Here is a 13472-nt window from a genome sequence, read left to right as displayed (position 1 = left end):
CTAAGTGTATGTTTTAAAACATGTAAGGTAATCATTACTGCTACATGTGCTATAGTGAATCCAAAACTGATACACTGCATGTTCAAAAAATAAATCTAAATTAGTTTGCAAAAATGACAATATGTTTACGTCATGTAAACGTCTGATAACGACGTCGTCAAACAGACGGTGCATTTCACCGATGAGCAAAAAACAGAGAGGATTCGGGTCGCCTCCTTAGTCGTCTGTCTGGCTCGTCTCGCACATGCTCAATAACGTTGAGATTTGGCGGCTTGGAAGGGAAAGGCTGCCGCCGGACGATCTACTGCTCTAGTAACGCCTGTGTCGCACGCGTTGTTTGGACCGGTGCCCTCGTGCAGCATTACCATGCCACATCCACTGCCTCGTAGGTGCGAAATAACAACTGGTACCAAAATATCATGTTGATATCTAGCGGCGTTAAAGTTCTCTTGAACAAGTGGGGCTAGGTGTAATGACATTCCGGTCCTCACCATCACCAAATCACCACCATACTTTTCTCGCTCTTGATTATTTATTCGAACACATAAATGATTCTATATTTTTACGATAGAAAACTTAAATGAGAACAAAATTCGATATGTTTGCTCACCTACTTTTCCTCGTGCAAAATTGGGAGATCTTTCCTGCACCACGCGTAAAACTGACCCGATCGCCACAGTTGAGTGAGTTTATAGTTTTTGTTTAGCCAATGTTGCCAAACAATAGTGTGTTAAATTAAAACTATTTTTCTTGAACAATAATCGAGAAAATCGAATTTGAAAATACAGAAGTTATACCTGAATTTAGAATACAGCCAACATTGTCAGCCAATGAAATTGCAGATAAGCAATCGTTAAGAACTAGACTAAATCATTAAGATTTTCAACTTTCCCGGGTTTTTAAAGGTCCGCCTTCTGCCATTCATCCGATACACCTTTCCTGTGTGAGATTTTGCGTTGACAATGTATCAGCCAACGAGGTTGTATTCTTAGTCAGTTATATGACCTGAAGTATAATCTTAACGATTAAGAAGGGCTCGTACGCTACGCTCAGTTCGCCCATTCTTAATCACTCTTTAATTTACTTCACGTCATCTCACTATAACATAATGGGTATATATTGAAAATTGAATGTATCAGACAGTATAGACGTTCTATAAACTTGGTACATTGATGTAGCTGCTTGTATATTGTACTACAATTTCGTAGCCTCGATGAAGTGCCTCGTCCAAAATCCGTACAACAGTTTAAAAAACCTTGATTTAGCAGCGGAGGATCACGAACACCACCAGCGTATGCACACATTAGGTTGTATAAAGTTACATTGTATTATATCACAGACCTGGTTCCTGCGTAGCCACGGTGAAAGTGCTTTGTCTCAAAAATGTATATTTGTGTACTAACACCATCTTCAGACTTTAGAAAATCAACAACAGCTGAGCTGATTTATTTTTGGTTATTACATTTACCTATCCAATAAAACAACAATCAAACTTGATTCATTTGGTGATTATTAATTTTCTTTAAGTATTAAAGGGGCTGTCTCACGTATGATAAAAAAGCGGGATAACAGAGAAAATTGTCGAAAACTGACATAAACTTGGCATCGTGAACAATGTATTGAAACTTACTAACTAAGTACCACATAGTTTACAATTTATATAAGTTTAGCAGTTATTTCGTATTTTTCCATTAAATTTCCATTGAGTATGTCTACCTGGTAGAATTCATTCCTTATGCGTGATTGGCTAGTCGGTGTTATCACGTGATATTACCGAGGTAGGTTTATTAGCTTAATTATGTCACCTGATTAGAATAAGCCTATGTAGCGCAGTGAGTAAGAAGCGTAACTACAATTTTGGCGACGCGGGTTCGAACCCGGTCTCCGACACCATTTTTTGTTTTACATTTTGGTACTTTTTTACAATTATGATAACAAAGCGTAACACATTCTATTAGATAATTGTCCTGAGATTCGTTACAGAAAAAAACTGGTGCCAATCTGTGACACAGTCCCTTTAATTAACAATTGGACAATATAGTCCCAATGAAAAATATTTATGACTTTATGAAGTAATAGCCTGAATGTCAGAGTAAGCCGTTGCACTTGACACTATTACTACTTGAATAAAAAGGGTTTTTTAATAGAAATAAAAACGGTCATTGTCTGGAGCGGGTCCAGGAATTGGCATAAGAGGGGGCTATATTTACGGGCACACCTTTGGACATTCGCCTCTCCCTCAACCTAAATTGAAATAGTTTTGAACGTTTGTAGGGTGACTTGGAGGTACTCACCCCAGACAATTTAAACCTTTTTTATCCATAATGGTGAAATTTGCGCGTATTTTATTACTATTTTCTCCGATATTGACTTTGACTCCAAAGTAAACTTGGAATGTTTTTTCCTTATTTCCGGTGGGGGGGGGGGGGGGGGGGCATCGCTAGATCGCTAAGTCATTTCAATCTAGCAGTTAAACTTAATGACTCAACTCTTGTGAATCTTAATTTTGTTTGCAATAATACACTTCACTGGCAATCAATTTAAACTTAGATCTACAAAAACAACCTAAAACACTACAATTTATTAATAATATAATTCAAAATTTTACGAACTACTTCTACTGATGTACCGGCATACATCTGAGGTTGTTTTCGTAAAAAAGGCCGAGATGCTCCGAATGTAGAGTCGGAGTTGCCAACCCCGGAAATTACCGAGTAGCTACGATAGCAATGATGTTTATATCGCCCTATGAAATCGTTCATAGTACGAACACGTGACGTCTGTTTGTTTTGTCGTGTCTATGAGCGTAGTTTCCATTTGTTTAAACCAAAATTACAACTTAAAATAATACATAATAATGTTTATTACATGAAAAATGTGTATACATTTGTAAACTGAGTGGAAGTGTACTAGTGAGCTATCTGATATAAGTGATATATTTGCAGATTGAAAAAAAGGTAAACAAATTTACTTCCTGCTTGATATTGCTGAAGTCTAAGTTTCAGTTTATTATACACTTTAAGGCTCATCATTAAAATGGGAATCCATTTCAATATCACGCACCTAGAGTGTATTGAGTGCTCGAATCTGCTAAGAAACGACACATACAACGCTACCGTACAGACATGTTCCGCACCCAGAAAAAAGGTGGTGCGAATGGAGCAGTTGTTGTTGATGTCATGGTGACCTTCAGCAGAACGGCGCTCTCAATAAGCAATGAATCCGATTCATGGAGTTCTAGTTGATGTAAACACAATAAAGCATTAAAGACAACTTGATTTGATCATACCATTAAACTAAATATCTTTTTTGAAATACCTCATGCATGAACACTGGTATTGATTCTCTTTGTGAAGTAGGATCATTCAATTTGCTTACTTCCCCTGGCGCGTTTTGTGTGCGTGATTGAAATGAACCCTATGGTGTAATATGATAGTATTAATGTTCCGTCTGTCCTTTAGAGATAATATAATGAACTGTAACTTAAACAATTACTTATGACGATATATGTATACATAAAATATGTGTGAATCTTCATTGTGGCACTGATATTTATCGTTCAGAATACTTTGAATGACTTTGATCCCTATCCTCATTGTTAAATGTATGCCTTTTTGGCCTGTTCCTACAGTCACCTGTGTGTAATCAACGGAAACGATTTTTACAGGTAAATCATGGAAGTTGGTGGACGAAAGTCAGACAATGACAATGAGAATGCCTCAACAGAGTTCGTTTTACATTGTCAGCCGTGCCTGAAAGACGGGAGGGAGATCAGCGCCAATGGTTTCTGCAAAATTTGCAAGGAGTTTATGTGTGATCCTTGTATATCTGCCCACAAGAGGTTCGCCATGTCAAGAAATCATGTATTCCTTACAAAAGATAAAATGCCTTCTTTTTATACGAACAAAGACAAGGCTGATTTTCTGCCTACCGAACCTTGTCATGAACACACTAGTGAAATGATAAAGTTTTATTGTCCAACCCATGATGACCTCGGATGCTCAGACTGCGTTGTGTTTCACCACAGAACTTGTAAGGTTGAGTATTTGTCAGAGACAGCAAAACAATACAAAGAGTCCTTGGAGTATAAGACTCTAAACGAAAACATTGTACACATGGAAACTGTGATTTCCGCTTTAAACAACGAAGTAAACGATTCCGAAGTGTTCGTATCAGAAAACACAAAAGAAGAAATACAGAAACTGAGGACATTTAGGGCACACATAAATCTTGTTCTGGATACAAGAGAAAATATGTTGCTGAAAAGTATGAAAGAAAACGAGATCAAACAAAAAGAGATACTTTCAAAATTGAGAGATGGAATAAAAGGCTTAAAACAGACTCTATCAGAAACGAATACAGGCATGCAGACGACAGAAAAACAGTTACACCAGCATTTTATTTGTGCGAAAATGGCCAAGAAGCAACTTGTGAAGCTGCAAGAAGAAATCAATAAGATCAACGCAGAGATCATTTTGGACACGTCTGTTCGTTGCACATTCCTAAAAGACATACAAACGGAAGCTCTGATCAACTCTTCAGACTTTTTCGGACGGGTCGATTTCTCCAATGAAGGTTAAGATCTTAGAAGTATCAAATCTGCATTTAATTAATAATTGTGACGTCGTCTGCGAAAATGAGTCACGAGTTGGCATTCACATAATTATCAAAAACTGAATTTAAACAAGCGATTGGATTATAATATTAAAAAATGTATACAATTCGAATAAGAGATAACTTTTAAATACTGGTAATCCAAATAGTACAGTCGAACCCCGTTGGCTCGAACCCCGGTTGGCTCGAAATCGTTTGGCTCGAATCTCTCGTTGGCTCGAACTGGATGTAAAGGAGCGATTTCTTTTTACTGAATGTAAGCATTCTCGCTTGGCTCAAAATTTACGACGCTCGAGGTATTTTCGCCGGTCCCTGGGAGTTTGAGCCAACGGGGTTTTACTGTACTTATTGTCTGCTTATGAGACACAGTAAGTTTGCACAAATGAACTTTCTACCGCTGCAGGACTCATTCTCGCGGTCGACGTCACGTATCTGAAAAGTATCATTAGACATCTGCATTTTAAATATGTCTAATACGAAACAATTCTTATAAAACGCAAGCCATAGGGCAATAATATGTAATAGTGTTTCAATACGTATTAGTCGATCTCTGTCAAATGGGGTCGTTCGGCGAATGCTGATTAAATTTCTGTATCAAAGCATATAACTATATAACGACCTTTCAATTTTATTTACTCGTGTATATTTTCTTACTTTTACTTAAATAGTCTACGCTTCTTTCATTTCAGGAATAACATCAGAGACAGACATCGATCTATCCACTGTGGAATGGACAAAAGATGCCGAGCTGGACATTTCATGCACAGAAGACAAAGATGGACCCGAAATAACAAGTTCCGCTCTTGTGGAACCAGGAAAATGTCTTTTGGCCGACGCTTCTAATAAATGTCTTAAACTGGTAGATATCAACGACAACAACGTTTTGTCACACATTAAATTACTTGGAAAACCTTGGCAGGTGTGTGCCCTCCCCAGCGGCCACGCAGCTGTTGCTCTTCGAGTTAAATGCAAAGTACAATTTGTGAGCGTTAAAAACGATTCGGTAATTGCTGGGACAAATTTCGAAGTATCCGGTTCATGCTATGGACTAGCTTACACTGATAAAAGCCTTTTTGTATCCTATCGACACTACAAAAAAGCACCAGCATACTCGTATGTAGAAAGGATGTCGATGGCTGGAGAAGTGTTGCAATCATTTACAACAAAGCCTACAGATGTACGGTATATAACCGTTTGCTCTTCCTCAATTTACGTTATAGAGTCTGGCAATAAGCGTATCTTTCACCTGAATTTCAACGGTAGTTTGCTGAACATATATAAAGACCCGTTTCTAAACTTGTCATCTCAACCCATCAACGTCGGAAAGGAACGAATACTAGTGATTGCTCGCAGTCGTTGTCATATAGTTTTGATAAACGGAAAGGAGAGGAATCTGAAAGTAATCTTATCCTTAAAAGACTTTGGGTCCCAGAATGCTCCGTTTAATTTATCATTCTGTCCAGTGAGCAGAAAACTTCTGGTTGGATTGGAGGTCTTCAGTGCTGTTATTTAACGTTGATTAAAACTACTTTGATTGGTTCCGTATTCCTGTAGGACGGTTGGTACGTTACCGATTGTTTTAATGTTTGGTGTTAACGGAAGATACAGGACAACGAAATTTTGTATTCCATTTATTCATCTACATAATAACGCATCATCGTTAAACCTACGATAAGATGGGAAAAAACGTGAACTAATAATTGGTTTCGTATCACTGTAGGCTGGTTGGTACGTTACCGAGTGTTTTAATATTTGGCGTTTCACGAACTAAACTTTGTATTCCATTGATTCATCTACATAATTATGTACACCAAGAACGCAGCAAGACAACTGTATATACCTAGCAGTATAACAGTGTAATGAATCTTTAGAGGCGGGAGTATCATATTAACACCGATCATGCGGGAAAAGGACATGTTACGCATCATCATAAAATCTACGTTAAGAAGGAAAGGAACATCTTATAGTGTGTGGTCATATGTACTAAAGGAAACTATATATTTTAGCGCACTGTATACTATCTAGTGTCTTAGAAGATTATTCTTTCGTTCATGTTTCTGTCAAATTAGGTGTTTTATCAGTGAAAATAAACAGTGGAAGTTTCACTGCAAGCTTAGAAGCGAAAATAACATCTTCGAACACTACTTTTTAAAACAATTGCTATTACTTCCCTTTGATCAATTGAGTATCTTACTTCTAACACGGAGAATATTGTACAAAATATAACTACATAATAAAATGAGCATTACTTACCATTTGTTACGTTTTGGCTATCCCTTTTCCAAACGTTTTCTTGAAGCTAAATGGTCCGGAACATCTGCTTTCGAACACAATCATAACAAACATAAACAAGTGCTCGAACATATTTTTTACCTCGACTATTCGAAGAATAATGGGGGTTATACTACTCGACCTGGTGTCAGCGTCAGCGTCAGCGTCCATTTAAATATTTAGGGCTAGCCGACATTTTCTGTTATAACTTCAATATTATAGAAATAAATGCGTTTACCAAATGTTTCGGTAAATGTTAATAAAGTATTTTATCTGAAGCGTGAGGGGCGTCCCATGAGTAACATTAGGCGTGAGGGGCGTCCAACAAGTAGCACTATGCGTGAGGGGCGTCCCACGAGTAGCAAAGATGTATGCCATAAGGGGACGTTTTGAAAAATAGATTTAGAAGATGACCAATCTTCTAAAAAAGCATAAACGGAACAAAAAATATTTTTTTAGTGTAACATCGTATAATATTTTAACTCGTGATTAGTCGTGGATTCGCTAATCGTGAAAATGTGCTTTTCTATGAGACTCATGAAATAAATGACGATCTTACACTGAAATCAACGAATATCTTCTATATGTATTATCTTTATATTACTTTGTCATTACAATCTTTTGAGCGACCGTGCAGAACATGCCTGAAATTTATTTGAGAAAATAACTCCATGAAGGGGCTGTTTGGGACCAAAAAAGTATACCTGGTAATGTATTTGAAAACACAACTTATTTGATCATTACTTTATGATATCGAACCTGTAGAAAAAAGTACAATTGTAGTATAAAAAGTATTTTGGTTTTGCAAACCAATGCCGGTAAATTCAAGAGAAAAAGAAAACAGACGTTTTTACCCACTGGGCCACTAAGACTTATACGAAGAACATGGACGTCAATACATTGATATTATCACGTGGAACACGGAACACGCAACAACGAATCGCTCAAAGCTGTTTGCTAATGAAAATTGTGGTCTCCAAAGATGATAAATGAGCAAATATTAACATTTACTGAAGGGTTCGAGCTTAGTTTTAACACTAACACTCATAATGATTTGCTACACTTTATTTCGTCATACAAAACGTGCATTTTACAAAAAAACATTAGCGAGTCCCTTTAAAGATCTACACTTATTCCCTAATAAGATTTACAACAATTAATACTATTGTTTAATGTTCCAAAAAGGATGAATAAATGTCGAAAACGATGGTTCTTATGAAGGATGCCGAGTTAAATTTGAACCAAATGAGCATAAAACACGGTATTTCTACCTTATGTGACTATAGTTGACCACAGTCAATCTTTAAGCATTCACCAGTCATTTAATATTTTTACGCTTTCTGCTATTAAAAAGACGGCTACAATTGTGTTATCGGTTAATATATTTTCAATAAATGCATTATTTAGTAAGATGTTAAAGGTTTATCAGTCAAAATTTATGTTGTTATACATGTGTATATATTGATTTTAAATAACAGTGTCACTTTAATCTCTGACTTCCTTGTGTTTTTAAAGATACTTCTTTGTACTAAACATATTTTGATGTTATTTTATTTTTCATACTCATAAATTAATGAAAAACGACTTCGTGGATGGTTCATCTATTGAGTAATTCAGGAATTTACTTGAGATAGGGAATGGCAGGGGTAATAGTTATTACAATTGTGTAAGCAAACAAACAGTATGCTATTGTGTTTATATTCAATGCGTACCATGTAATGCTTAAAAGCACATGTTTTTACTCCTAGTGGCGCAACTACTTAAACAAAGACTAGCATTTCGGAGCATTTCAGTATCTTGCAGTATTTTCTAAAAAACATGTGTGCATTGTAACTTATTGCAAAAATATGCACATTGTAATAAGATACACAAAATGATCATGCACTGCTGGGTGCTGACTATATAAAATGACAGATAAGAGAGGTATCAATATACTACTAGCTATAACCAATCAATGTGTGCGATTATCGATAGCATGTTCATGGACTGGTTCCAGATTAACATAGAAGAATAATGCACGGATTTTGTAGCATATACTTATTTGGTAAATGGAATGCGTTTATATGTTTATGAATTGCACCGGCAGATTATGAAAGGTTGTGAATATCTCACTCCTGTAGCCAGTCTTTGTAAGGGATATTCAAAGTTGAAATGGCTGAATCTATTCCTTGCGGTGGATCCCGGGTCACAAAATAAAACGTGCAACTTTAATGAATTTATCATTGCCTTTCCTAATGTTAATGAAAGAACTTCGGAAGAGCAGTGATCACTAGGCAGTTCCTTGAATATTGTACTACAATGATAACCTGGTACATGCAAAGCCTTGGAGAAAAGTGTCTTGTCTCAAACCTGTACAATGTTGTAGAAGCGCCTACTACTAGCATCAGATGATCATAAACAGCACCATCGTATCCAGACAATAGTCAGTTGCATAAATTGAATTAGATCACAGACCCGGTACATCGAAAGCCTCGGTCAAAATTTCAATGTCTCAAACTACAATAATGAACAAGCACCATCTTTAAACATACGATGGACTTGGACAGATGAGCTGATTTATGTTCTAGTAAAAATAATGAGCGCTCATGTATACTTTTTTATCTTTTTGACATTTGTTATTGTATTCCTGTATCTCCTTTGTACGCTCGAGTCTGCCAAATACAAAACATCGTGTGAATTCATAAGTACAAGAGTGAGCCAGCGGCTGCAGTTTACAATTAAAACATTTCATTAGACTTGAACACATTCATTGCAATATAAAGTATAACCTCCCTTAATGTAATATTTCCCTTTATCTAATCAGAGACCGGAAATTGCCGAGTAGCTACAAAATAAACGATGTACGAATGTCATATTATCGACCAATAAAATCGTTCCTAGTACGAACATGTGACGTTTGTATGTTTCGGCGTCTCCTTGTTTTGTAGTCTCCAAGTGTTATAGCCTTAAATACAACACTATATAATTGGAAATGTTTATTACATGAATCGTTTGTATACGTGGAAATGTATTAGAAGTTAGTGAGTTATCTGAAAGAATTGGTATATTTGCAGATTGAAAAAAGGTAATCAATTTTACTTCCTGCTAAATCGCTTAATGTTTCTAAAATCTAAACTACAGACAAGATAGCAAGTAACCCAGTTAATTTCTCAAAGATAAACTCACGACCGGACGGTGTACGTCAAATAGATCTGACACTAAAATATTCCTTTTCAGTGCTAGTCTACTGTTTAAATAGAAATAATAATACTATCTAAACAGTATCAAAGGATTGAAAGGCCTTATTTTAGTGTCCAGGCTATGTGTCGAACACCTGTTGTTAAACTGTATGACTGATTGGCGTGCCTGTGCATATTATCAACGTAAACAAATTTTACAGGTGGATAATGGAGGTTGCTGGACGAAAATTAGACAATGCCTCAACAGAGTTTGTTTTACATTGTCAGCCGTGCCTGAAAGACGGGAGGGAGATCAGCGCCAATGGTTACTGCAAAATTTGCAAGGAGTTTATGTGTGATCCTTGTATATCTGCCCACAAAAGGTTCGCCATTTCAAGAAATCATGTATTCCTAACGAAAGATAAAATGCCTTCTTTTTATATGAACAAAGACAAAGCTGATTTTCTGCCTACCGAACCGTGTCATGAACACAGTAGTGAAATGATAAAATTTTATTGTCCAACCCATGATGACCTTGGATGCCCAGACTGCGTTGTGTTACACCACCGAAATTGTAAGGTTGAATATTTGTCAGATACAGCAAAACAATACAAAGAGTCCGAGGAGTATAAAACACTAAACAAAAACATTGCACACATGGAAACTGTACTTTCCGCTTTGAACAATGAAGTAAACGATTCCGAGGCGTTCATATCAGAAAACACAAAAGAGGAAATACAGAATCTGAGGAAATTTAGGGCACATATGAATCTTGTTCTGGATACAAAGGAAAATGTGTTGCTGAAAAGTATGAAAGAAAACGAGATCAAACAAAAAGAGATACTTTCAAAATTGAGAGTTGGGATAGCAGGCTTAAAACAGACTCTAGCAGAAACGACAACAGACATGCAAACGACAGAAAAACAGTTACACCAGCACTTCATTCATGCGAGAATTGCCAAGAAGCAACTCGTGAAGCTGCAAGGAGAAATCAATAAAATCAACGCAGAGATCATTTTGGACACGTCTGTTCGTTGCACATTTTTGACAGACAAACACACTGAAGCTCTGGTCAACTCTTCAGACATCTTAGGACGTGTCGACTTTTCCAATGAAGGTTTAAATCTGAGAAGTATCAATAGAAAATTAATAATTGTGACGTCGTCTGCGAAAATGAGTCATGAAGTGGCATTCATATAATTATCAAAAACTGAATTTAACAAGCGATTTGATTATAACATGAAACAATGAATAAAATTCGAATTAGAGATAACTTTCAAATACTTAAAATCCAAATAGTACAGTCAAACTCCGTTAGCTGGAACTCGATAGGCTCGAATTCCTCTTTGGCTAAAATTGGATGTAAGGCACCGATTTCTTTATAACGAATGTAAGCATTCCGGTATGGCTCGGAATTCCCGACTCTCGAGGTATTTTCGCCGGTCCCTGGGAGTTCTAGCAAATGGGGGTTGACAGTACTGATTGCCTGCTTATGAGACACGATAGTTTGCAAAAATTTGCCTGCTACCGCTGCAGGACTCATTTTCATGGTCGACGTCACGTATCTGAAAAGTATTATTAGACATCTGCATTTCAAATATATCTAAAACGAAACAATTCTTATAAAACGCAGAGCTGGGACAATAATATGTAATAGTGTTTCAATAGACACTAGTCGATCTCTGTTTCGGTCGTTCGGCGAATGCTGATTGAATTTCTGTATGAAAGCCTCTAACTATATAACGATCTTTCAATTTCATTTACTCGTGAATTGTTCTTACTTTTTCTTCTTGAATTGTCTACACTTCTTTCATTGCAGGAATAACATCAGAGACAGACATATATCTATCTAATGTGCAATGGATAAAAGATTACGAGCTGGACATTTCATGCACAGAAGACAAACATGGACCCGAAATAACAAGTTCCGCTCTTGTGGAACCAGGAAAATGTCTTATGGCCGACAATAATAATAAATGTGTTAAGCTTGTAGATATTAATGTCAACAAGGTCTTGTCACGCATTGAACTGATTGGACGCCCTTGGCAGATGTGTGCTCTCCCTAGCGGCCACGCAGCTGTTGCTCTTCCAAATGCTTGCAGAGTACAATTGGTAAGCGTTAAAAATGAATCAGTAATTGCTGGGATAAATTTCGTCGTATCAGGTTCATGCTATGGACTAGCATACACTGATAAAAGCCTTTTTGTATTCTACGAACACCACGAAAAGGCACCAGGATACTCGTATGTAGAAAGATTATCGATGGCTGGAGATGTGTTGCAATCATTTTCAATGCAGACTAGAGCTGCACGATATATAACCGTTAGCTCTTCCTCAATTTACGTTATTGAATCTGGCAGTAGTCGTGTCTTTCAAGTTGATTTCAACGGAAGTTTACTGAACACATATGAATACCCGTTGCTAAACTTGTCATCTGAATCCATCAAGGTCGGGAAGGAACGAATACTAGTGTTTGCTCGCAGTCCTCGTCATATAGTTTTGATAAACGGAAAGGAGAAGAACCTGAAAGCTAGATTATCGTTTAAAGATTTTGGGTCCCAGAATGCTCCGTTTAATTTATCATTCTGTCCAATGAGCAGAAAACTTCTGGTTGGATTGGAGGTCTTCAGTGAAGCCCAGTATTACAGGATAATTAATCCTTAGAGATGGGAGTATCATAAATAGTGAATACCAAAACACCGATCACCAGGAAAAGGACATGTTACGCATCATCGTTAAATCACGTTAAGAAGGAAAGAAACGTCTTATAGTGTGTGGTCATATGTACTAAAGGAAACTATATAATTTAGCGCACTGTTTACTATCTAAACTCTTAGTAGATCATTCTTTCGTTTATGTTTTTTTGTGAAATAAGGTGTTTTATCAGCGAAAGTGGAAGTTTCAGTGCAAGCTTAGAAGCGAAAATAACAACTTCGAACACTACTTTTTAAAACAATTGTTATTATTTCCCTTTAATCAATTGAGTATCGCACTTTTAACACGGAAAATATTGTACAAAATATAACTACATAATAAAATGAACATTACTTACCATTTGTTACGTCTTGGCTATCCCTTTTCCAAACGTTTTCTTGAAGCTAAATGGTCCGGAACATCTCCTTTCGTACACAATCATTACAAACATAAACAAGTGCTCGAACATTTTTTTTTTACCTCGACTATTTGAAGAATAATGGGGATTATACTACTCGACCTGGTGTCAGCGTCAGCGTCAGCGTCCGGTTAAAGTTTTAGAGCTAGTTGTCATTTTCAATACATTGATAACATCACGTGATAATGTTAATCAACCAATCGTGCAAAACGCAACAACGAAGCGTTCAAAGCCGTTATAAAAGCTGCATTCCCACAGATTGAACGCTTTCACAACTTTTTTTATTTCTTTTCTTGAAACGAGCCAATTTATGTGAA

General features: G+C 36.7%; 2 protein-coding genes across 2 annotated transcripts; both read left to right on the top strand.

Annotated features, from left to right (window-relative positions):
- The first annotated feature begins 2762 nt into the window (after positions 1-2762).
- On the top strand, positions 2763-6860 carry LOC128224463 (E3 ubiquitin-protein ligase TRIM71-like). The gene is made up of 3 exons (XM_052934303.1): positions 2763-2957; positions 3668-4575; positions 5304-6860. The coding sequence occupies exons 2-3, from the start codon at positions 3675-3677 to the stop codon at positions 6125-6127; spliced, it is 1725 nt and encodes a 574-aa protein (XP_052790263.1). The 5' UTR covers positions 2763-2957; positions 3668-3674; the 3' UTR covers positions 6128-6860.
- A 2969-nt stretch (positions 6861-9829) lies between these two features.
- On the top strand, positions 9830-12707 carry LOC128223419 (tripartite motif-containing protein 45-like). Its single transcript, XM_052932699.1, has 4 exons — positions 9830-9949; positions 10265-11160; positions 11863-12155; positions 12492-12707. Exons 2-4 carry the CDS (start codon positions 10272-10274, stop codon positions 12705-12707), a joined length of 1398 nt encoding a protein of 465 aa, XP_052788659.1. The 5' UTR covers positions 9830-9949; positions 10265-10271.
- Positions 12708-13472: the final 765 nt, after the last annotated feature.

Source organism: Mya arenaria, chromosome 17 (assembly GCF_026914265.1).
Source record: "Mya arenaria isolate MELC-2E11 chromosome 17, ASM2691426v1".
NCBI classification, from domain to species: Eukaryota; Metazoa; Mollusca; class Bivalvia; order Myida; family Myidae; genus Mya; species Mya arenaria.
The sequence above is the reverse complement of the archived record's forward strand: the minus strand, read 5'-3'. Positions and strand labels throughout refer to the sequence as shown.

Excerpts from the sequence above, each read along its gene's own strand:
- LOC128224463 (XM_052934303.1), top strand. The coding sequence starts at position 3,675 with ATGGAAGTTGGTGGACGAAAGTCAGACAATGACAATGAGAATGCCTCA. Across the intron at positions 4,576-5,303 it reads GGTCGATTTCTCCAATGAAG|GAATAACATCAGAGACAGAC; the intron begins GTTAAGATCTTA and ends CTTTCATTTCAG.
- LOC128223419 (XM_052932699.1), top strand. The coding sequence starts at position 10,272 with ATGGAGGTTGCTGGACGAAAATTAGACAATGCCTCAACAGAGTTTGTT. Across the intron at positions 11,161-11,862 it reads TGTCGACTTTTCCAATGAAG|GAATAACATCAGAGACAGAC; the intron begins GTTTAAATCTGA and ends CTTTCATTGCAG. Across the intron at positions 12,156-12,491 it reads ATGCTTGCAGAGTACAATTG|GTCGGGAAGGAACGAATACT; the intron begins GTAAGCGTTAAA and ends GAATCCATCAAG.